The sequence below is a fragment of the Brachypodium distachyon genome, chromosome 3 (assembly GCF_000005505.3).
Source record: "Brachypodium distachyon strain Bd21 chromosome 3, Brachypodium_distachyon_v3.0, whole genome shotgun sequence".
NCBI classification, from domain to species: Eukaryota; Viridiplantae; Streptophyta; class Magnoliopsida; order Poales; family Poaceae; genus Brachypodium; species Brachypodium distachyon.
Window position 1 is genome coordinate 16,072,123 of NC_016133.3, and position 22,099 is coordinate 16,094,221.

A 22,099-nucleotide genomic window follows, 5' to 3' on the forward strand; every position below is an offset into this window, starting at 1 on the left:
GTGCACCCCATCGAAGACGGTGCCTGTATATAACTTAGAACCTGGTTTCCCCCTAAGGTCTATCACTTGCGAGCGCTACATTCGTCGTCCATTTGACTACGAACATGGCTCCCTTTGCAGCAGCAACCACAACGACAGTGTTAGCCAAGCCCGGATACCCGTCATGGAGACCACTCGACCGCTGCAAGCCATCAGCAACAGCTACCATGAGCACCTGGTAAATCAAGCAACAAACTAACCTAGCACTTCTTGTTCCCATAGATATTACAGTGCTCTCTCCGATTCTAAATTATTGTCGAAATATTACATATATCTAGACGTCTTTCAAGAATAAATACATCCATATTTGAACAAATTTGAGTCAAGAATTTAGAATCTTAGTGAGTACTGTACTAACTATCAAGATATGTATGTAGGAGGAGCGGGAGGACGGCAGCCATGGCTTTGGGTCGGCGTGAGCTGTTGGAGGAGAGGGATGAGGAATGGAGGAGATACCTTGCACCGGAGAGACAAGAAGTCCTGGCCCATCTAGAGCCATGGGCAGAAGCCAACATGCTCCCTCTCCTGAAACCCGCCGACTCAGCCTGGCAGCCGTCAGACTTCCTCCCGGACGCGGCGACGCTAGGCGGCGAGGGCTTCGCCGCGGCGTGCGCCGAGGTCCGCGCGCGCGCCGAGCTCGTCCCGGACGCGCTCCTGGTGTGCCTCGTCGGCAACATGGTGACAGAGGAAGCCCTGCCGACCTACCACGCCATGTCGAACCGCTTCGAGGCCACCCGCGACGCGACCGGCAGCGGCGGCGACGCCTGGGCGCGGTGGCTCCGGGGCTGGTCCGCCGAGGAGAACCGCCACGGCGACCTCCTGAGCCGCTACTGCTACCTGTCCGGCCGCGTCGACATGCGCCGGGTGGAGCGCACCGTGCACGCGCTCGTGGCCAACGGCATGCCGATGCACGCCCCTGCCAGCGCGCACCACGGCTACGTCTACGTCGCCTTCCAGGAGCGCGCCACGGCGGTCTCCCACGGGAACACGGCCAGGAAGGCCGGGGCTTGCGGGGACCCGCTGCTGGCCCGGATCTGCGGCGCCGTCGCCGGGGACGAGAAGCGGCACGAGGCGGCCTACACGCGGCTCGTGGCCAGGATCTTCGAGTGCGACGCCGACGCCGCCGTGCGCGCCATGGCGTACATGATGCGGCGCAGGATCACCATGCCCGCCGCGCTCATGGACGACGGCGGCCCCGGCGGCTCCAGCCTCTTCGCGAGGTACGCGGCGGCCGCGAGCCAGGCAGGGGTGTACACGGCGGCGGACTACCGGGCCATACTGGAGCACCTGATCCGGGAGTGGAAGGTTGAGGAGCTGGCGGCGGGGCTGTCCGGGGAAGGGAGGCGGGCCAGGGACTACGTGTGCGCCTTGCCGGACAAGATCCGGAGGATGGAGGAGAAGGCCTTTGACAGGACGAAGAAGAAGCCCAGCCTTGTTCCGTTTAGCTGGATCTTCGATAGGCCTGTTAGTCTCGTGCTGCCTTGATTCAAAATGAGCCCAACTAGAAACCCAGCCCTTTCTCCTCCACACAGCACATCAACCAAGAAGTCACTACGTGTTCAACGATCTTAAATTCCCACGTCTTGAGGTAGACGAATTATGCAGCTTTCTAAAACCCACGAGGTTAGTCTAGTATGTCCAACTATGATATTTTGTAATTTCGTCACCGATTACGCGGAAAAACGTCAAAGATGCCAAATAGGGACCTCAAAGACGTTTGATTTCGAATGACCATGATGAAACTTTTAGTTTTATCAATGATCTTGTTTATATTCATTTCGGTTGTATCAATCTATTGTATTTTCTTCCGTGATCAAATAAAGCCACATATTGTTGCTCTAAAGAAAATGAGTAGATATCAACGAACCCCAGTAAGCGACACATAAGAATCAAAAAGCTAGAACTTCCCAGCACAAGAGAAACGTAATACCAGCACAAAAAAAAGCTAGAACTTAAACACAACTCTAGTACTGATTGGTTACGAGAAAACAAAATTTTTAATGGAACAGGTTGAAGGCAGAACCGTCAAGTGGTAGGGACATGTTTCACCGCGTGTCGCCACGGAAGGAATGGACTCCAACAGCTTTCAATCCTTGCATCCGCGCTTGTCATCCCCAACTCCGACCAACCGCCGCCGTGAGCCGATCTCCTCTCATGTGAGTTCCGCCCTTCGGCTGTTTACGTGAAAAGAAATCATCCTTAAAACTGACTGTAACGTGCTTACGGAGTTATGGAAGACCCAGAAGAAAAACAGGGCTGCTGTTCTTCCGATTCTGAACCAAATTGATGAACCCAGAGCAGCTTTTATTTCCTTTGAATTTCGTTATGTAAGCCGTGAGGCAAATATTGCAGCTCATCAAACCTCTAGTCTTCAGCCCGAGCGTGCTCCCAGAGTCCCAGGTGCCGCGTTTCTTTCTCACTGTATTACGCGTGACTGTATTTGTGCTGATGAATGAAAGCTCTTTCTTCGGGGGAAGAAAAAAGATACAGTACATACTTCATTTGCCAAACCGAGTAACCATAAGCATAGAACTGTATTGTTCTTGCAACTGGTACACACGAAGTTAGAACATCGAGAAGTGGGGCAAAAGAAAAGCAGAAACAGTTCTAGCTTATGGATCTAAACTCTGGGGCAAGAGAACAGCATGCCCAATCGCCCTAGCAGATCACCAGACCATATAAATTCTTTCAGTAACTTTTAGGCTCGTTATACAACATTGGTAGCTTTAGCCTTCTAGTACAATCCTCAATCAGTACTCCGTACCTGGTATTGCAAGTGAACTAAAAAATGCAGAACTTTGATAAATACCATCAAACTATCACTTCTTTCCACCTCCAGAAACATTGAACTTAAAGAAGATGATGTCTCCATCCTGCACCACATAGGTCTTCCCTTCTTGCCTGTACTTTCCAGCAGCCTACAATACAGGACAAAAGATTATTGTAACTCGTAACAACAATTTTATAGAGGTCCATATATTTTAACTTCCAAGACGACAATCATACCTTGACAGCAGATTCACTGCCCAGTTCTTTTAGATCTTCAAACTTCATTACCTGATCCAAAGAGTAATCATGTAAGCAAGAATCTGGGTCAAAATATGCATACAGTCAAGTAAACAACACCATGGTAGCCCAGTGGCCACAACAGTGTGCACTACCAAATTCAAAGCAAAATAACCGAAACATCATGGAGATAAATGATTACTCTATTGTACAAAAATGTTCTCCCTACCTTCAGGAGAACACTTCTGTACAATAAAAAAAATGCTACATGCCACCACTTACAACAAGTGAATAGCAATGATTAACTTGGAATGCCACTGTTCAAATATCCAGAATATATACAAAATAATTAACTTCTAGTTATTTGAAAAAGGAGTACCTCAGCACATATGAAACCTCTTTCAAAATCAGTGTGAATGGTACCAGCAGCTTGAGGGGCTTTAGTTTGACGTCTGATCTGCCAACATTTTACCTGAATAGAGAATTCAAGCTTGTCAGTAATCCAACAAAATTTATATTCTCAATGTACAAATACCTAGTTCAAACCCAAAACATGAACATCATAAGTTTCAATTCCAACTACATCTCAACAATAGCTACAAGATGCAAGTTCGATCATTTGTTCATATTTTTGTAAAAATACAGAAAGCGACATTCTAATGATATTATTTTCATTTGTCTAATCTCATTATATTTTTATATAATAGTCCAAACTAGAAATTTAATTATTGCACACTTCCTAGAATGTCATTTACTTTGGAATAGACATAGTAACTACTCCCTCCGATCCATAAAATGTGTCGCCCACTTAGTACAAAATTTGTACTAACTTAGTACAAAATGGGTGACACTTTTTATGGATCGGAGGGAGTAATAAATACTAACGTAAGCACTGAAATTTTGCACAGCACAATTGTAAACAGGGAACTGTGGTACCACCAATTTAGCAACATGAAGTAAAGTATGGCTTATAATGGATCAACATCCTGGCACAGGTAAGCACAACGTAAACAGAGAAATATACCTCATCAGGACCAGCAGTGAAGAAGTATATAAGATGAATTGCTGCAAAACCAGTCTTGATGATTTTGGGGATCAAACTGTTGACAGTAGTGAAAGATTTAGTGGCATGTGGAATGTGCAAAAACGAAGTTGCAATGCATTGTTATAGAAAATAGTAGCAATTCAAGCATAATTATGCCAGATAACTTGCCTTGTTATCTGGTTTTCAGCACAATATTTAGCAGCTTCATCCGCTGGCATATCCACCAGTTTCTGTTCAAAAGCACAGCTGAAAGGAATAATAGTTTCACCACCATGTTCTTGCACCCTGAATAATAGTTATATGTTAGTTTATATTACAGCTATGCTAATAGAACAAAATGTCATCAGGTTTAATCAAAATCCAATAACATGCAGTACAATTAATTTCTTACCATGAAGAAAAGCCTAGAACATAATTTAGAAAATACAATTCATTTAATCAACTACTCCCTCTTCCCATATTAAGTGACTCAAATTTGTCTAAATATGAATGTATCTATATACTAAAATACGTCTAGATACATGTAATAGAAAGTCACTTAATATGGGACGGAGGGAGTAATAGCTTTCAATTGCTGATATCCAATGTAAGCGATCAATAGAATTTGTGATATTCTAGCCCAATCGATAGATCTAAGCATAACCATTGTTTCCTTTATGTGATAACATTTGTGAACTTAAAACACTTGTAAATGACTGCTCTATTCAACATATCATATACAACAAGATCTATCATTGCCTCCCATCCCATGTATATCCTACTGAACTTGAACAAAAGATCCACAGAAAATCAGCATTTGTAGTTCAAATTGCATTTTGTATAGCATTAGGTCATCTAAGATTCCGCTATAGCAATTAGACTTGGGGCAGAATTAATACCAAGCATGTATCTTGGGTAGAAACTTGTTCTTTTTCCTCTGGTAGTCTTTCTCGCTCATGTTCACCTGCACAAAATAGCATACCAGACTAAACAATACGGCTCCATTTTACTTCAGGAAGGTTGCTTAGGCCTCATAGAAGGCTACCTACAAGAAAAGGGTACCTCCTATCTTTCAATAATTGATAACAATAATGTAAAGTCAAAGGATTAACCCAGTTACGTGAGCTGACTATATAGTTACTGGAGAGAATAACATCCATTTGGCCTGATTACTCGAGTGAATGTGGGATGGACCCAGACACCAGGAATTTTCTATTGTTGCCGTGTAAGTACAAATAATAATTGTATGAAAGTAATATCTAGCCTTGATCAACCATTTAGACCACCCACCTCTCCTCTATTCCCATTACAAATCCCGATGCACCTTTTGGACCAAAAAGAAAGAACCCATATGCACATATCATTATCTTGGGTTTATCTACTTTCTGTCAAACTCCACTGTCGCTTTTTGCATACCTCGCTTTGATTCTTGCTCAAGCATGGAAGTACACCTTTAAACAACCATGTCAACTATACCATACAGCGCCTTTCAGTAAAATAAACAAGCATACAAAACTAACATTTCCCCCATTCAAATGTTATAGGAAGAATATGTAACAGATTTTGATGGTTATGTTTCTTGGGACCAAATGAATTCAGTTAATTGTCTGCAAAGCTCACACTTCTTCTGGCTGTACAAATACTGAAAGGAGGTACGACCGATGGAGTACCAGTCACCTGTTATTGAACATTATGTAAGGGCCATATTGACAGAAGGAACTCTTACCAAATAGACAACTGGCTTAGCCGTAAGTAGCTGGAAAGTATTCAAGATCTCAATCTCAGCACTTTTCCATTCTCCTAGACGTACATCTTTCCCTTCTCGGAGATGTGCCATTACCTGTTATAAAGGGAGGTTGAACGTGAACTATGATTACTCAAACACCAAAAGAGTAATATGCCAGAAATTTAAATTATAGATGAGATCACTGACGGATGCATATCATGAAGTAAAACAAAATAGCTGTAACAAGTGCCCCACCCTTTGACATAATTCGTGTTCTATCTTGAGTTGCTTGTCATTGCTCCTCTTCATCTGCTTATCAAGGTCATCAATCCTGGCCTGCACAAACTCTATATCCTGCAGAAGAAAGCACAGAAGAACCTTGTTAGAACCAGGTCTAACAATTCTTCAGTTTGATGTAAAAATCAAGCAAAATCCATATCAAACCTTTAGTCTTAGCTCTTGACTGATAGTTTCCAAATCGCGAACAGGATCTATTGTATCATCAATATGAGTGATTTCCTTGTCTTCGAATGCTCCTGAAAAGCGTAACACTATTAGTCACAGATACAATAAAAGATGTGTAGCAAACAGATCTTGTTAAAGATATATTATGAGAGAGCACTCCCATTAACGCCTATTCATATTATTTAGGTCTCCCCAAGAAGTCCAAACTATTTATCATTTTTAACATATAATGCAGCTAACAGTAGCCAAGATGAATGCAGTCTACAGTACATTAATGAAAGTTCACTAAGACAGAGCATAATTCAATAGCAGAATACTCAAGATTTTCCAATAGAAACATACTCAAGACATGAAAGATTCCATCAACAGCACGTATATGGGATAAGAAGGCATTGCCCAGACCCTCCCCTGCACTAGCTCCCCTAACAAGCCCGGCTATGTCATTTATTTCCAGATATGCAGACACCTGCATAAAATATCGAGAGTCACATTACATATGAAACATAAGCCATGAAGCTGCAGAATACTGTAAAGCAGACAAATGGAAACAAACCTCGCTCTTTGGCTTGTAAAGCTGACAAAGCCAGTCAAATCGCTCGTCCGGAACATACACCCGTGCCTCATTTGGTTCAATGGTACAGAAAGGGAAATTCTCAGCTGGGATTGACAACTTTGTCACTATGTTAAAGAAAGTTGATTTGCCAACATTGGGTAACCCAACCTGCACAAAACATCAACAAGTAAACCCCACATCTCTCTTCCTATGACTAATAATAAAGCATTTACTCAGCTACGATGGGACATATGATGGGCAATCAACATAAGAATAGTGCATTCTGACTTGTGGAATCAGTGATGATATTGATAGAACATAAAAAAAGCAAGTGCACGCACCATCAAAGCAACTAGAAAAGTGCAACCTGTGGTAACTCATGAAAGGTGTGGTACTACTGCCTGATTAATAACACACTATCCATGCCCACGCAAAATGAATCACTTGAGACTGTACAATTTTTTTGATATTATGCATTGGTCCTAATTACATGTGCCAGCTAAGGACTTAGCAGGAGATAATATTACTATTCCACGGAACGGATAAAGATATGTCTTCTAGCAGTAACGAGCTGCAGAAGGCAGTTCTCCCTTAATATCTTAAGCCGACTCTAATTACCCCATTTCGCCATGAGACCGACTAAAACATCGACACACGCAAAAACAGGCCAGGTCCAGCTAAATATCTGAATACAGTATAATCGCACTAGGAAGTACAACAACCAAATAAACCGATCGCATCTGGCGCACCACATGATCCTCTGCTGCATCTGGTAAATCACCGCCTCACTGAACAACAAAATCGCGGAATCCATTAGATCCGCGCCACCTACGAACCAGGAGCTAACCCACCAGAGGTTGCAAACTCCAAAGCCCTACTGAACTAAACAAATCGCAACTGGGACACCGCTTGCTATCCTCTCGATCCGGTGAAACCGCCGCCTCACCAACCAAGAAGGCAGCCATGGGATGGGACGAGAGGGAGTGAGAATCCAGGGGGGGAAAGGAAGGAGAGAGGAGGGCGTACGATTCCGATCTTGAGGTGGGAGGAGAAGCGGCCGAGGATGGGGCGCTCCACCGGGCCGGCATCCTTCTTCGACGACTTGGGCGGCATCGGGCTCGGCTCCGCGGTGGCGAGGGGAGGAATCCGGGGGAAGGGCTAGGGTTTTTGGTGGGAGGGAACTGGTTGCTGTTGCTGGCTGCGGCGAGGGATGACGGATGAGTCGATGGTTTATCACTTGGAGGAGCCCGGGTTATGTGAGTCATTTTGTATTTTGTTTTCCTTCTCAAACCAAAGTACGAATATCATCGAGTTATCGAACTCGGAATATTTTATTTGAAATTTGAAATGAAATACACAAACTTCATGTATCCTTTGTTCGAGCACAAGTCACGATACATCCCGATGCCGAATATCCAAGATACGAGACTGACTAGGAATTGTGCACAGCCATGATCAATAAACTAGCAAGATCCGTGCTTCTATAAAATAAGATGTCAAGAACATTGCAAAGGGCATCAACAGAGAGAGCTCCGCGAGAATATAGCGTGAATGTAGTAGTACTAGTTGTAACATTTCATTTCACCTTTGTACTTTCAAAACAGTTGTAGCTCACCGATGTGAAGTAATCTCATCTCTTATTTTTTGTTTCGAAGCTTCGAGAAAGGACAGGGTGTATGTAGGCATGTCTATTTCAATAAAGTAAGTTTCTTTTTGCAACCAGGTCTTGTTGTATGGAGTGCAAGTTCTTTTGTTACGGACTCTCTAGGAGAAATATCCACCGATAATTCATTTTTAAGAGGTTTAAGTAGGCAGATGAAGAGCCTTGTAGCCGTAGAGAAGTGTTCTCTTCGGGTGAAACTGCCTACGAGAAGATAATAAACTACCCGGTACAATGGAGATTTGGGGCAGCGAGGGATGCCGTGTCTTTGCTGAATACAACCTGCGACGCATACGGTGACTAGTGAGTAGGGACACACAACCACTGAGTGCACCGCCGCTGTTGTTTGCCTCGCCGGCCTGATAGATCCTACAAAATTAAATAGTTTATAATATTAAGTAATCTTGTAAAAATGAATAAATAATTAATTTGTAATTTTGTATAATACAATTTGAATTTATAAAGATTAGTAGTATTCATTTTAGTCTTTTTATAAGATGTTCCAATTTTGTTCTCAGCTAACCTTTTGAAATCTGTCCAAATTGTAAGGATACTATGAAGATATAACGATGAATTTAATCAAACTATTTTGAATTCCTAGAAGTTGGTAGAATTTTCTCACTTCCATATCAAGTCTCGCATGTGCGGCCGCCGCTGTTGGTTCAAAGAGGGTTTGAACTGTTAGCGTCCAGGCCCAAATACACGCACTCATGTCTTGTTCAAGCCTTTGATGAACCCAGCCTTTGATGAACCCTCTCAATCCCAAAAACTCGGACTGATAGGAAGATAGCTACTCTACCTTATTACGGGAATACATTTTTTAGCGTCACGGTGCCAGCTCTACACACTCATGTCGTGTTCAGACATTTTGCACTCTCCATCACAAAAGACCGGTACTCATCCTTATAAGCCGCCATCCCACTAGCTAGGTGGGACTAAGTTACGACAACGCCAAATATCCTAACGTGAACATAATTTTAGTAAGAATGAATAATAAAAATCCTTTCCTTACCGTTCTTAGGAGAGCTCTGTGTTAATACATGTATTTGTTCAAATCACGGTGCAAAACAAATATTTACACGTATAAATCACATGGCAAACAGTACATTCGGATGCATTTTAATTCCTCGACTTGTCTTCCTGCAATGAACTCCAGTTTTGGATAGCCTATTGGATTTTTAATCAATCCTTGATAGTTGAACACCCCAAACATAGCTTTTGCAAGTGAACAGAATAAATCACACAGAATTAAATTGAAGACAAGCCTCAGGAATCCTTTTTATACAAAATGTAAACAGGTGGGGTATTAGCTTGCTGAGATCTGATCTACAGGTCCCTGTTAATAGAGGATGGCCATGAAAGCCTCCTCTGGTTGATGCCGTCGACTCCATTACTTTCTGAGTTTGTATCATCCACTTGCTTCCAGCTATTGAGCATAGAGCCCTCTCTCCACTGCGGTGGCGTCAAGAACTTCGAATCATCACTGGAGCCACCTGGGGTCATTGACAAAGAAGACTGGCCGACGCGTAGTGTCTGAAGAGTAGAAAAGGATTCCCTCATCGCTGACATGGCCTCGAAGAAGCGAGTGCAGGATGCAAGCGCAGCGGGTATCGGTCGTAACATTTCCTTCATGGAGACAAAAGAGTGCCATTAAGTCCATCTCCAATGAATATGGTGCAAAACGTTCACATTTAGCCAGAAGGCTATGCAATTAGAAAGCAAGACAAAGATCATTCCATATTGACATGATAACATTAATCTTAGCATCAATACTGGAAGGTGATCCAGAGGAGGATGAATTTGCTATGACTACTACTTTAATTAGAAGAAGTATTTTTAACTTACCCCCCAGACAGCAGGTGACTCTCTAAAGTTTTGACTCCACTGGAAATCACCAACTGATGCTGTCAATGCCCCATAGTCACTTGCTGCTTTCAGAAGTAGCTCTGAGAATTGTTTCTGAGGAGAAGCAAGCACAATGAGCAAGAAAAAACTTGATTTACACGGAAAACCACACTGCCTACGCAGGTGTAAGTCAAGACTCCTCCATACCACTGCAAGTAATGGTAAGAATCGGAAAACTGGATGTAGGTTGCTACATCATTTTCAACTGGCATGTGCAAGTTCATTAATGAATGACATATTTGCTATACAATCACAAGATGAAATGATCAAGAACAGACCTGGTATTCAGCTTCAACAGGAATGCAATCAAGGGAGTACGGTTGTTGCAGGCGAGCAATAATGCGATCCTGATTTAAAAAGTTCGATATTTCAGTATACAGATTGAGTATAATTGGTTGGTTTATATAGTACTCCCTCCGTCCCATATTAAGAGACTCAGATTTGCTCAAATATGGATGTATCTATACTTAAAAATTGTCTAGACACATGTAATATTTCGGCACTTAATATGGGACGGAGGGAGTACATAGCAGCGCAGGCGTAATGTTCGGGTAAATAGAGATTCTTTTTTTACTTCCATTACCTTATTTTGAATAACATCTTTCAAAATTGCAGTAATTCTGCCCAAAGATTCACACTTCTTTTCCATTTCACTAACATGAGTCAAATGAGCAATATTTTTATCATCCTGCGATAACCAAAAGTCATCAATATATTCAATGAGAAAACATAGAGACACGAGTCACGAGCCCTTGAACGACATTATAATGAATATCCAATCATTTAGAAATGACAAATAGCAGATTGTGTTTTCTACTGAGGAAAATACCACACTTTATGAGTCATGGATCTAACATAAATCAGCACATCTACTTGTTATTAATCACATATTAATAGGGCATAAACATAAATTACATGATACTTCAACCAGTTAAAAGATTTAGCCTAAGCACTTAAGTATAGTTGAACGTTTTGACTTATTCTTCAAACATCAGGTTATGGATATATAGTTAAGTGTGAACATTGAGCACCTACCACTACCGAGAGATGAAAAATGAAATGGAATAAGGGATCTGCATAATAACCAACATATGCATATCTGATATGTAAACAAATTTAATCCCAGTTTTACCTAGAATATCTGAATAAATTTCGGAATTCTGACACCACAACTAGGGAATGATAAGGGTGTTCACTATGTGAAAGCAAAGTGATGAATATGAAAGCGGATATCTTCAGTCAAAGTGATGAATATGACACGGGATCTGAAAAGGTATAATTAAAATTGAACAAGAATTGGCATGGTTGAGAATTGATTCGCAACAAGCTGTCAATCCATCACCTTTCTTCCTTGTAGCTCCACTTGTAAATTGGCAATGTTCCGCTGCACAACAGTTAGCTCCCTCAATACCTTCACCAGATCATCACTTTTGTCTGAGCTACTTTGATCTTCCTGCAACGGTAAGTCACAGAAGGAAGTGTAAAGAGTTCAGAAACAGACCTACTGGAACAAAACTTATTCTGAAATACATTAAAAAAACATTTCATCGCCATCTCCCCAAGTTGGCACTGCAGATCACAATTCATGGCACATAGCACTGTAAATTTCATGCAATTAAAAAAATAGCAAAAATAGAGACAGACTAACACATCAATTTCAATCTTAGCTAACAGTTCTAGATGCGTTCAAAATTTGCTCCAATATAGCTATGTTTTATGACATAAAAATCATAAAGTCACCGAAGTTAGAAGCACATCCCCATAGATGTTCCTTGCAAGATTAGCCGAGCTTATGCATTCGTATGCTAGTACAAGGAAAACATGCGGAATTGCAGTGTTAGACCTCGGATTCGGACCAAAGCTTCGACCAAAATCTACATTTCACGATCCCGCTGACAATTTACCAGGAACGAAACCCTACGATTACCTCAAAAGGAACTGCGACTCGTTCGGAAGACTCGGATCTAGCGGAACGGCGGCGAGGGGAGAGAAGTAAATCGAGGAGGCGCGGAGAAGGGGCAAGGGGTAACCTGCGCGGGCGGGGTTGGGAAGCCGAGGTCCCCGGCGATGGCGAGCGCCTCCGCCATGCCGCCCAGCCGCTTGGACGGCTTCTGCGCTGCCGCCATGGCCTCGCCGGGCGCGATGCTCGACGCGGCCGGCCGCGTACGCTCTGGTGAGCTGGTGTGGTTCGCTTTCGCGTCGCCGGCAGGTGGGTGAGCTCTTGCTCTCTCAAACCTAGCGTGCTGATTTTGAACCAAGATGCCTCCAAATGTTGCCGAGCTGCCATTTTCACCCCTATTTTAATCGCTACTGTGTTCATGGGTTGTGAGCGTGTGTACTGTGTTTTCTAAAAAAAAAAAGTTTAATGATTTGTGTTTAAGAAAGTTTTGATGATCTGCAACTTGGTCAGGTTAGAATAAACATTTTCAAAGGGCTGAGAAATAGCTAAAGAGAAGATTGTTTATGCTTTCTTAGAAAATACTGCGGTATCCAAGCTGGAAATGTCATCGAAAGGCCTTGAAATATGACCGCATGTTTCAAAACTATTCCACGAATACACAAGGGCCTCCATTCGGCCTACATATGGGTATATATTTGAAATATATTCAAACTGTGTAATTATGTTGCGGATCATGAAGAAAGAATGTTTATTTTAACATAACAATCTGGTAGTATGACAACAGACATTTTCATGGTGGATGTTGCATATTATAATGAAAAAAGAGAGGCCAGTGTAGCTTCATATGAGCTGAGGAAGAGTAACAATGGATATCCTTCATGAAATGTAAATTTACATACACTGCACCGGTCTCCGTGTGTGTTACACTAACAAATTACATACCCTTGGTCCTTTGGTGGGCAAATGAAGCATCAGCAAGAAGATGGTGCTATGGTACACTAACATGAATACACAGGATGGCAGGGTCCCATTCAAATGACCCAAAACCAAGCAACAAACGAACCAATGACCAGCCCAATCACAAGGAACAACACTATGACTATTCCTGCAGTCTCCGAGTGGTGTATGGGCACAGCCTTGGGAGCAAGGATCATGAGCACAGAGGTCAGGTACCCGTTGGTGACTCCGAGAAGGCATGTCAAAAAGGTGACCGGAATCTCAGTGCGGAAGAAGCTGGGTCCATGCAAGCAACCATAGAAGAGGGGGTAGAACAGGAGCCTCGCGAACGATCCAGCAACGGCAACATTGGCATTCTGGAGGAGATAGACAGCTGGTAAACACTTGCCGACAAGATCAAACACATTGTAGGCGCTGATGAGCATGATAGGGTACCAATCCTTGAGTGCCTCAGAGTGCACGTCCTCTGTGATGTATCCCGGAAATATGGACAGGGTGACCGCGTAGATGAGAACCACCCCTAGCCCATACCACTTCACTCTCCCGACAATGCTCCATAATGTTGATCTCCAGGCAGATCCTGTCATGCCACCCCCCACCTCTGCCTTCTGAGCCCTCCTCTTGATGTTCTTGTAGTACACGACAACTGGAAGCCTGTCAGCCACATTGTAGCACACTATGCAGATGACCATGACCACAATACCGACAATGAAGTAGAGGATCGCGCTTTGCCTTAACCCCTCGGCATCTTGAGGGTAGCTCGCTTTGGTAATTACTCTCATTGCTGACACAAGTACACCTGCAGAATGCAACCCATGGACACAATGCATCTAGATTTAGCATCTATCCATCAAATAAATCCTAGTTGCTTCCTCTACATATCGACCAAAAATTGCACCATATAAGTGATTGGTAAGGCGTGGCATGAAGATGCTGAAGCACAGCCCCTGCCCCTTTGAATCTTGAAATTGCCTATTGGTTCTTACTCTTAGAGTACCTGCATTTTCAGTTTCTACCCTCTAGCTCTTGTCTGTTCAGAAGTTTTTTCTAGATCAACGTCTGTTCAGAAGTTATCCAGATACATTGGTCTGCCCTCCATTTCATCGTGTTAAAAGACATACCCAGTAGTTGTTACTCGAAAAATAACTTCAGAACTACTTAACGCTATGCCATAATTTCTGCTCCAGTTCAATACGCACATGAGACACGACCACATATTCTGCTCCAGTTTCTAATCTCACAAATTGCAAGCCGGAATGGACCATTTAAACTAATATCCGATGCGAGATATTTCGAAGAAGTAGTTTAAGAATAAGTCAATCCATATGTAAATTGGGTGCCAGATTTGTGAACGAACGCCTAAACACGGTTTTAGAGAACAATTCAAGAACTATAAAACTCAAAACTAAGGAAACAAGCAGCAGAAAGGGGAGGGGACCTGAGGCGGCGGTTCCGGCGACGACGGCCTGCATGTACCGCTCGGGGAGCTCTCCGGCGAAGCCAATAACCCCGCCCTGCACGAGCGCATCGGCGACGCCGCACATGACCGTGGCGGCGACGGTCACATCAAACGCGCCGTAGAGCTTCGGCGTGCCCTTGACGTAGACGGCGTCCATGACGGGCACGACGAGGAGCGCGAGCGTGAAGAGGGTGAGGCCCGTGTTGATGCGGGCGGGGGCGCTGGACTTGGGGAAGACGAGCACGATGAGGAGCAAGGGGAAGAGGCAGGAGAGCATGTAGGATACGGAGAAGACGCGGTCGACGGGGGCGCCTGGGTAGAGGTAGGAGAAGTAGTCGACGGCGGTGATGTAGGCGTTCCAGGGCAGCAGGAACCCGGCGCCCAGCGTGAAGAAGATGAGGTACCCGACCCCTAGCCGATCCGCCGGCGGGGGCAGTGCCGAGGGCTCCTCCCGCTCCTCCGACCCCGCCGGCGGCGGCAGCAGCAGCGCCGTCGTGGCCTCCTCGTCGCCGCCCGCCATTGCTTCCGGATTTGGGATCTCGGATGGGTGTGGACTCTTTTTTTTTTCCCCTTGTGCCTTTCGTGTAGAGCTGGAGTGGTTCGTATTCATGGGCTTTTGTGGCTTTTCGCAGATATACATACAGAAAAAAAAAAGATACAGGTGCCATTCTTTACGTCACTGACATGGTGGGCCACATGACAAGGACCTGTGTCTGTATTCATTTGCTTACTTGGAGCGCCTGATTCTCCGAATGATATTTTTCTTGGTGGCAGTGTCTTCTTTTTTTAATACAGTATAAAACTGCACCGTATTTCATTCATTTAATTTATTAGGATGCGTGTGGCTACAACTTAGGAGTAAAGAATAATTAAGCTGCAACAGCAGTATCGCGTGGAAGGTTTAATAATTATGGAACTGATAAATGGATAAACAAAACACAGACACGCAACCCGCAGGGCCTGAAAGCTGGGGTCGTTGAGTTGGGGGAGAGCAGCATAGACTGCATGGTGGGTTAGTGGTGGGGTTTGCAAAGCGTAATCCAGGTTAAAATGGTGCACCGGTTATATCTACTTATCTTTAAAAAAAAAGGGCCACCACCAGTGAAAAACTAAATTTCCGCCGATGTAACTTGTTTATCTAAGGTTTTAGGACAGTGATTGGTTCGGTACCGAAAGAATGCCATACAAGATTTTGCTTTTCCAATTTTGGTAACATCCCTTGCCGTTTATTCATGTCTTCGTTTATTACTAGAGCAATCCGCAGCCATTGTAACAGGGAATGTATAAGGAAATAGCGCATTATTTATAGCTAATTGTGCTTATATGTTGATTTTCATCTTTCAAAAAATGAAACTGCAAATTCATACTGTAGTTTTTTTGAAAATATCTACTCGGTACAATAAGTCGAAAAATGATCCTGGTGGAGTGTTTTTGAGGCGTCGTATAGTTGGACCCAATCCATTGACATTTCTACAAGATCAAGATGTTACTTACACGAAACAATCATTCGTTTCCTCGAAAAAAAAAGAAACAATCATTCGTTGCTCTCCACCACGTGCGCGCCTTGTCTGCCTCTTCACGCAATCGTCGGCCCAGAGTTACTACCCCCAGCCCGGCCCAGTGAGCTCCATTTCAGCCCATTACCAAATTCAACCAAACAAGGGTTCTTGTCCCGCAAAGCTCCATCTTACGACCCAAAACCTCCGCCCTCCTAGTCCCTCCTGCGCCGCCGCCCACCGCGCAACTTCACCATGGCCGGCGACGCCCTCCGGGTAGCCGACCTCCCGGGCCGCGGCCGCGGGCTCGTCGCTGCCCGCGACATCCTCGAGGGCGAGGTGCTCCTCTCGGAGCCGCCCATCCTCCTCTACCCGTCCTCCCTCGCCTCCCTCCCATCCTACTGCTCCGCCTGCTTCCGCTGCCTCCCCCAAGCACCCCACGCCGCCCCCTGCCCCTCCTGCCGCGCCGCCGCCTTCTGCTCCCCGGCCTGCGCCGCCGCCTCCCACCCGCGCCTCCTCTGCGCCGCGCTCTCCAGGCTCGCCGCCGCCCCCGAGTCGCACCAGGAGCAACTCCTCTTCCTCCTGTCCGCCTACTCGCTCCAAGAGCCCGCCTTCCACGCGCTCCTCTCCCTCTCCTCCGCGCCGCAGGGCACCCAGCAGCAGGACGCCGCGAGCCTCCACGCCATGGTGTCCTCGCTGGCGCCGCCGCACATGCTGCCCGCGGGGTTCTCGCCGGACCTCACGGCGGCGCTCCTCTCCAAGGACCGGACCAACAGCTTCTCCATCATGGAGCCGTACCGCCCCGACGTGGCACAGGGGCTCCGGAAGGCACGGGCCTACGCGGTGTACCACCGAGCCTCGCTGCTGAACCACGACTGCCTGCCCAATGCTTGCCATTTCGATTACCCCGATAGGCCGGGCCCAGGGAACACGGACATAGTGTTGCGCGCGCTCCATGGTATAACGGCCGGGATGGAGGTTCGCATCAGCTACTTCGCGGCAAACTGGAGGTATGCTGACCGGCAGCGCAGGCTGCTGGAGGATTACGGGTTCCGATGTGAGTGTGAACGGTGTCAGATTGAGAGCAAGTGGAAGTTTGATGATGATGAGAATGATGGCGGTGATGGTGATGATGATACCATGGAAGAAGAGCATGACAAGGAGGATGTTGGAAATGGTGGTGATGAGGGGATGGAGCAGGAGGAAGGGAGCGACGGCGACAATGACAATGATGATTTCCCACATGCCTTCTTCTTTGTGAGGTTTATGTGTGATCGTGAGGATTGCCATGGTATGCTTGCACCGCTGCCACCCTTACCAAGTGGCGAGCTGTCCCATGTATTTGAGTGCAATGTCTGTGAACAATTGAAGAAGGAAGAAGACGATGACGAGACTGGTGGTGATGATTCCAGCATGGTCAATTAGGATGACTTAACCATAACTGGCCTGTTTCCTGCTGTTTTTTGTGGGTAAGCATTTGCTACTTCTATCCGCTGAATTATTTGCCTGTCTTTGCTGATGGGGGTTTCTGGACTTGCCAAATTTATATCTGAAGCTTGTTACTGACAATGAATGGCGCTCTAGCATGCTGTTTGATATCTTAATCAGTTCAAGATAATAGTGTTCAATCCGCACATTTATTGATTTGTAGAGCATAAAATGAATGATTTTATTAGGCGCCATTGTAACCAAGTTATGATAATCTTAACCTATCATAATTCCTTTCTTATTTATGTCATTGCTTCACATGATGATATCTCAATATTGTTTGTCTAAATTCTCTGGTTAAAGCCAAAAGACCAGGAGAAATACCATGTCATCTGACCTAGTAACCTGGTTAGGGCTAGCAAGTGATAACACTACATGTCCATCAAAAGCTTACCATTTGGAGTATTGCTTGCTCAATCATCTAATCATGCCTTTCCCCCTTGGTTTGAGATTTTGAGGCTACCCTTGTTGTGGATGCTAATTCCTCAATAGATCCCTGCTTTCTATTCAATAGTATTGTCCATATGGTGCTTCATTATATATAACTATATAAGTCTGCAACGACCATGAGCTATCTTGAAGAAATTTGGGCAACAAGCCAGCGAGTAAACATTATATATGGTTTTTCCTCTTGATTTCGATACTGTCAAAGCAGACATATCAATGTTTTAGCGATAAAGTTAGGCAGTTAGCCTACCTCGGCCTATATGCTTTGGCGTTCTAAAGGTTCCAGTGCAATTTATGTTGTGCTAACTATACTGGGTGTAGACTCTGGTTGCTGATAGTTTCAGAGCACTTGTGTATGTCTTTTTTATGGTTTGACATGCAAGTTACTTTTTGGCAGAGAACTTGGTGAATGGTGATGGAAGTACTGTTCGGCATTTCCCTACTTCTGTGTTTGACAAAAAGATCTGGTTAACTGTGCGGCATTTCCATGCTTTTTGGCAGAGCACCTGAAGTCGGGAGGATGTATGTACCAATTCGTTCACTCAATATGTTTTGTAGGTAGTCATGCGTCTGTACAATTTTTTGCTGCACCTGTGACTTCCTCGGCGAAACCTTTGGCATTTGTGTAGTTAGAGACCGATGAAAATCAACTTACCATATCATCAATTGTGCCCCTCGATTCATTATTTCATTCTGCCTTTTGACATGCAGGTTCAGCTGTTGAGTTGAATTATAAACTTATCTCTTGTACCATTTGCTGCTTTTTATTTGGTGGCATCCAATATCCAGTTTCCATGTGCGATGCTTTTTTTCGGCAGTAAATAAATGCGCCTAGATTGGTGCCAGTGTGACTAGGCGCCAGTGTGCTGGAGAAGGTTGGTTTGCTATTAAGAAAGAAAAAAAAACAAATGGTGTCAAGGCATGCTTTGCTCGGCTGGCTCTGGCTGTTAGGGGTCGGAACGTGTAAAGTCTAAATTCTGATAGTGCTTCTTAGCTCCAGGTCAAAAAGAAGTAGTAGTGGTACCGTATTTGGTTAGACATCACATTATCTTACCATTGTTCACATTAGCCAACGGCCCGGTTCATTCCCAGGACTCGGCAGCGCCTAAACTTGTCGTGGATTTATACTTTTTCGTCTGATCCCAGGCATCTAGACTCCAAAATCTCAAAGTTGAGAATTCGCATACAGTTCTTGGCATACACAGTTGAACAGTTGAGCCTAGAAGAAGAGACCTTTGCCGTTATTTAGCATCGACGCGTCTACACATTTCCTCTGCTTTGTGATGCAGTTGATCAACAACAACCGCGAATCTGCGACTCGACAAATATATGCCGACGAAAGTTCGCCGCAGATGATCATGCATCAAGAAGCCGCCCCCGTGCAACCAAAACACTTTAATTAGCCGCGTGGATTTCTTTCCCCCTTTAATTACTTCAAGGAATCCGTCAACACCCGTCGATATCTTCTTCTTAATTTCCAAGATGTCGACGCGTCTAAGCAAACCCCACGCAGGTCCTGCCTCTCTCTATAAGTAGACCACCACGATCCGGCACTCCAATCCCAGCTTCCTCAGTTCTTTCTCCTGCTCCTTCTCTCTCTCTCTCTCGTTTGCGTCGAAGAACCAGAGTGTTTTTGCTAGCTTAGCTCCTCCTGCAATTCGACCATGAGCTACCAGCAGGGTACTTACTTACTTAGACTTCTGATGCAAAAATTCGATGATTCTGCCAAAATTGTGCATTGCGATTCTTGATTTTTCCGAGTTGATGCTAATCTTCTTTTTTTCCATACGGTTCTGTAGGATACCCGCCGCCGGGCACTGCGGCTCCGGCGTACCCTCCCCCGGGCACTGCAGCGCCGGCCTACGTGGCGCCGCCGCCGCCCGCCTACTCGCAGAACCAGCAGTACCCCCCTGCCGCCGCCGGCGACACCACGACCCGCGGCCACGGCCACGGCAGCGACGGCTTCTTGAAAGGATGGTAATTCAGTAGTTCTTCTTTTTGTCCACATTTTTTCTGTATTCTTGCTCAGTTCAGACTTCGGTCCTCCTTTATGCTGATCAATTCATGGCTTGTGCTTCTTTTTTTGTTGCAGCTGTGCGGCGCTCTGTTGCTGCTGCCTCCTCGACGCCTGCTTCTGATCGAGCTTGTCAGCTGCTGATCGTCCGTCAGTCATGGTGATTATTGTGCTACGGATCTGCAGTTGATGGCATTGTTGTTGCTCCCTCGCTCTAACAAAGCATGTCTCAACTTTGACTAAATTTGAATGCATCTATACATTAAGTCATGTCTAGGTATATCCAAATTTTGATAAATTTGAGACATTTTTTGTTGGACGGAGGAAGTTATCGAGTAGTTTTTGATAGATTACCTCTGTTTAGCACTAGTCGCTCCACAGAATTTGTTTGTTTCCGACAGCGAGTTATCAATGCATTTTTTTTATTGAGCATATGCAGGATTGCAGACATGGTGATTGCAGACGCTTATAATTTCGTTCCCGTGCTGAACAATTTTTTTTATTTGATTACCATGGCATTGTAACGAAGTCATAAGTTGAATATCATACACGGAGTAATTCCGTATTACGAAATGGGAAAAGATACCTAAATTTAAGGGTTTCTTCAGGCACGCGTGGCGCTAAGCAAGACGATAGTGGCTTAGACGACACGCCAGCACAACATACCAACATAGTGAATATCTTTAAACAACATATATCCTCTGCTTCGACTCACATTTGACAAATCCCGGACATCAAGAATGGTCCTTCAACGAAGTGTCTTTGAAAAGGCCCTGGATCCAACTGACGAAGACCGTAGCATGGTTTTCACCTCAGAGACCAAAACGTTTGCACATGAGATCCACGAGCAATATCCGACAAGGGAGTCCCGAGGTTTGTCGTCATTCGAAAGTCCCCGGCAAATGTAAGGAACTCTAAGAGGCATGGCTCGGGAACATAGAAAAATAGTTGATGTGGCATCCTAATTATTGAAAAAATGAAGGAATCGGTTCTTCTGTAAACGACGACCCATGGCTCGTACCCCGACGTACTTATTAATTGTAATCGATCCCGTGTGGCCAAACCCAACGGCGAGGCGATTGTTCTCTCATGGTTCTTCCCCGATGCAAAACGGCAGAGCTGGTGCCTCACCAGAGCTGGCCGCTCCTCTCTGTCCTCCACTGCCCTCCAGACACAGGTCACCGCCGCCCTTCTCGTCAGAGCTCGCAGCTCCTTCCCCGACCTGTCTTCGCCGCGCGCCCTCCCGCCACTGGTCACGACCTACCCAACCACAGTTTGCCGCCGACCTCCTCCGCGTCCCCTCTCCTTGCTGCACCCATCCCGACCATCCTTTGGCCAATTAGCAGCTTAAAAATTTCGGGCTCCACAGGATACCTGAGTTCTTCCTCTTACAAAATTCGTGCCTTCCCTGTACTCCCAGCATCGACGCGAGTCCATTTTTGCCTTTGCCGAGCTCCATGGTCTACCATGGATGCGAGATCTGGAGAAGGAGTTGGCTTGAGATGTGAGGGAAAGGGAAGGGAGAGAAAACGCCTGGAAGGCTGGGGAAGAACAGAGATGCGTAAAAGATCATGTAAGATATTAATTCTTTGGCTAGATAAAAAACGATGCACTGAAGGCTGCATCCCATCAGGCTGACGTGGCTGCTATGGACGCCTCACAAGTGACGAGCGCTGCGACCGGCCTAAGCGGTATCATCATGTCAATGTCCGGTCCATGTAGTGTCTATAAACTAGAAAGGGGATGCACATTGGCAGTGGCACCAACACAAGGTAGCACGCCACGTTGCCCAACCCAAAGTCTGCAAAACTCGCCCCCAAACCCCCACTGGCCTTGTCCTTTCTCCAGATCTGGTACGGCAAGACGTCGTGCATTGCTGTCAACACTACTTATTTATGCTGCTGTGTCAATTATGTACATGAATATTCAATTGGCCACGTGAGATTGATTAATTTGGTGA

The 22,099-nt window shown here is 45.1% G+C and overlaps 6 protein-coding genes across 7 annotated transcripts; 3 read left to right on the top strand and 3 right to left on the bottom strand.

Moving 5' to 3' along the window:
* On the top strand, positions 1-1,830 carry LOC100828511 (acyl-[acyl-carrier-protein] desaturase 7, chloroplastic). 2 transcript variants are annotated; one of them, XM_014900251.2, is made up of 2 exons: positions 1-217; positions 420-1,830. In XM_014900251.2, the coding sequence occupies exons 1-2, from the start codon at positions 105-107 to the stop codon at positions 1,522-1,524; spliced, it is 1,218 nt and encodes a 405-aa protein (XP_014755737.1). In that variant the 5' UTR covers positions 1-104; the 3' UTR covers positions 1,525-1,830. The 2 variants fall into 2 exon arrangements, with proteins under 2 accessions (XP_014755737.1, XP_003573524.1); XM_003573476.4 differs by having other exon boundaries at positions 24-217; positions 417-1,830.
* A 682-nt stretch (positions 1,831-2,512) lies between these two features.
* LOC100828812 (obg-like ATPase 1) lies at positions 2,513-8,047 on the bottom strand. Its single transcript, XM_003573477.4, has 12 exons — positions 7,840-8,047; positions 6,814-6,981; positions 6,603-6,726; positions 6,240-6,331; positions 6,051-6,149; positions 5,796-5,909; positions 4,969-5,033; positions 4,259-4,375; positions 4,070-4,145; positions 3,425-3,517; positions 3,046-3,096; positions 2,513-2,957 (listed from the first exon to the last, which is right to left on the bottom strand). The coding sequence occupies exons 1-12, from the start codon at positions 7,924-7,926 to the stop codon at positions 2,859-2,861; spliced, it is 1,185 nt and encodes a 394-aa protein (XP_003573525.1). The 5' UTR covers positions 7,927-8,047; the 3' UTR covers positions 2,513-2,858.
* Positions 8,048-9,506: 1,459 nt separating this feature from the next.
* On the bottom strand, positions 9,507-12,657 carry LOC100829114 (AUGMIN subunit 2). The gene is made up of 6 exons (XM_003573478.4): positions 12,409-12,657; positions 11,721-11,831; positions 10,962-11,066; positions 10,657-10,725; positions 10,319-10,432; positions 9,507-10,099 (listed from the first exon to the last, which is right to left on the bottom strand). Exons 1-6 carry the CDS (start codon positions 12,502-12,504, stop codon positions 9,800-9,802), a joined length of 795 nt encoding a protein of 264 aa, XP_003573526.1. The 5' UTR covers positions 12,505-12,657; the 3' UTR covers positions 9,507-9,799.
* A 433-nt stretch (positions 12,658-13,090) lies between these two features.
* On the bottom strand, positions 13,091-15,229 carry LOC100829415 (equilibrative nucleotide transporter 1). The gene is made up of 2 exons (XM_003573479.4): positions 14,674-15,229; positions 13,091-14,034 (listed from the first exon to the last, which is right to left on the bottom strand). Exons 1-2 carry the CDS (start codon positions 15,212-15,214, stop codon positions 13,310-13,312), a joined length of 1,266 nt encoding a protein of 421 aa, XP_003573527.1. The 5' UTR covers positions 15,215-15,229; the 3' UTR covers positions 13,091-13,309.
* Positions 15,230-16,373: 1,144 nt separating this feature from the next.
* Positions 16,374-18,862, top strand: LOC100829723 (histone-lysine N-methyltransferase ASHR2). Its single transcript, XM_003573480.4, has 2 exons — positions 16,374-17,659; positions 18,523-18,862. The coding sequence occupies exon 1, from the start codon at positions 16,446-16,448 to the stop codon at positions 17,613-17,615; it is 1,170 nt and encodes a 389-aa protein (XP_003573528.1). The 5' UTR covers positions 16,374-16,445; the 3' UTR covers positions 17,616-17,659; positions 18,523-18,862.
* Positions 18,863-19,646: 784 nt separating this feature from the next.
* Positions 19,647-20,712, top strand: LOC100830226 (cysteine-rich and transmembrane domain-containing protein WIH2). Its single transcript, XM_003573482.4, has 3 exons — positions 19,647-19,805; positions 19,925-20,102; positions 20,218-20,712. Exons 1-3 carry the CDS (start codon positions 19,790-19,792, stop codon positions 20,261-20,263), a joined length of 240 nt encoding a protein of 79 aa, XP_003573530.1. The 5' UTR covers positions 19,647-19,789; the 3' UTR covers positions 20,264-20,712.
* The last annotated feature ends 1,387 nt before the right edge of the window (positions 20,713-22,099 follow it).

Bases quoted from the DNA above. Each gene is read 5' to 3' on its own strand.
- LOC100828511 (XM_003573476.4), top strand. From the start codon at position 105: ATGGCTCCCTTTGCAGCAGCAACCACAACGACAGTGTTAGCCAAGCCC. The intron at 218-416 runs GTAAATCAAGCA...ATATGTATGTAG, and splicing joins ACAGCTACCATGAGCACCTG to GAGGAGCGGGAGGACGGCAG.
- LOC100828812 (XM_003573477.4), bottom strand. From the start codon at position 7,926: ATGCCGCCCAAGTCGTCGAAGAAGGATGCCGGCCCGGTGGAGCGCCCC. The intron at 6,332-6,602 runs GTATGTTTCTAT...TACGCTTTTCAG, and splicing joins TGGAATCTTTCATGTCTTGA to GAGCATTCGAAGACAAGGAA. The intron at 5,910-6,050 runs GTGGGGCACTTG...CCTTTATAACAG, and splicing joins AACACGAATTATGTCAAAGG to GTAATGGCACATCTCCGAGA.
- LOC100829114 (XM_003573478.4), bottom strand. From the start codon at position 12,504: ATGGCGGCAGCGCAGAAGCCGTCCAAGCGGCTGGGCGGCATGGCGGAG. The intron at 11,832-12,408 runs GTTACCCCTTGC...TTACCGTTGCAG, and splicing joins TCCCAACCCCGCCCGCGCAG to GAAGATCAAAGTAGCTCAGA. The intron at 10,100-10,318 runs GTAAGTTAAAAA...GTCTCCATGAAG, and splicing joins AGTCACCTGCTGTCTGGGGG to GAAATGTTACGACCGATACC.
- LOC100829415 (XM_003573479.4), bottom strand. From the start codon at position 15,214: ATGGCGGGCGGCGACGAGGAGGCCACGACGGCGCTGCTGCTGCCGCCG. The intron at 14,035-14,673 runs GTCCCCTCCCCT...TGCATTCTGCAG, and splicing joins CGCCGGAACCGCCGCCTCAG to GTGTACTTGTGTCAGCAATG.
- LOC100829723 (XM_003573480.4), top strand. From the start codon at position 16,446: ATGGCCGGCGACGCCCTCCGGGTAGCCGACCTCCCGGGCCGCGGCCGC.
- LOC100830226 (XM_003573482.4), top strand. The intron at 20,103-20,217 runs GTAATTCAGTAG...TTTTTGTTGCAG, and splicing joins GACGGCTTCTTGAAAGGATG to CTGTGCGGCGCTCTGTTGCT.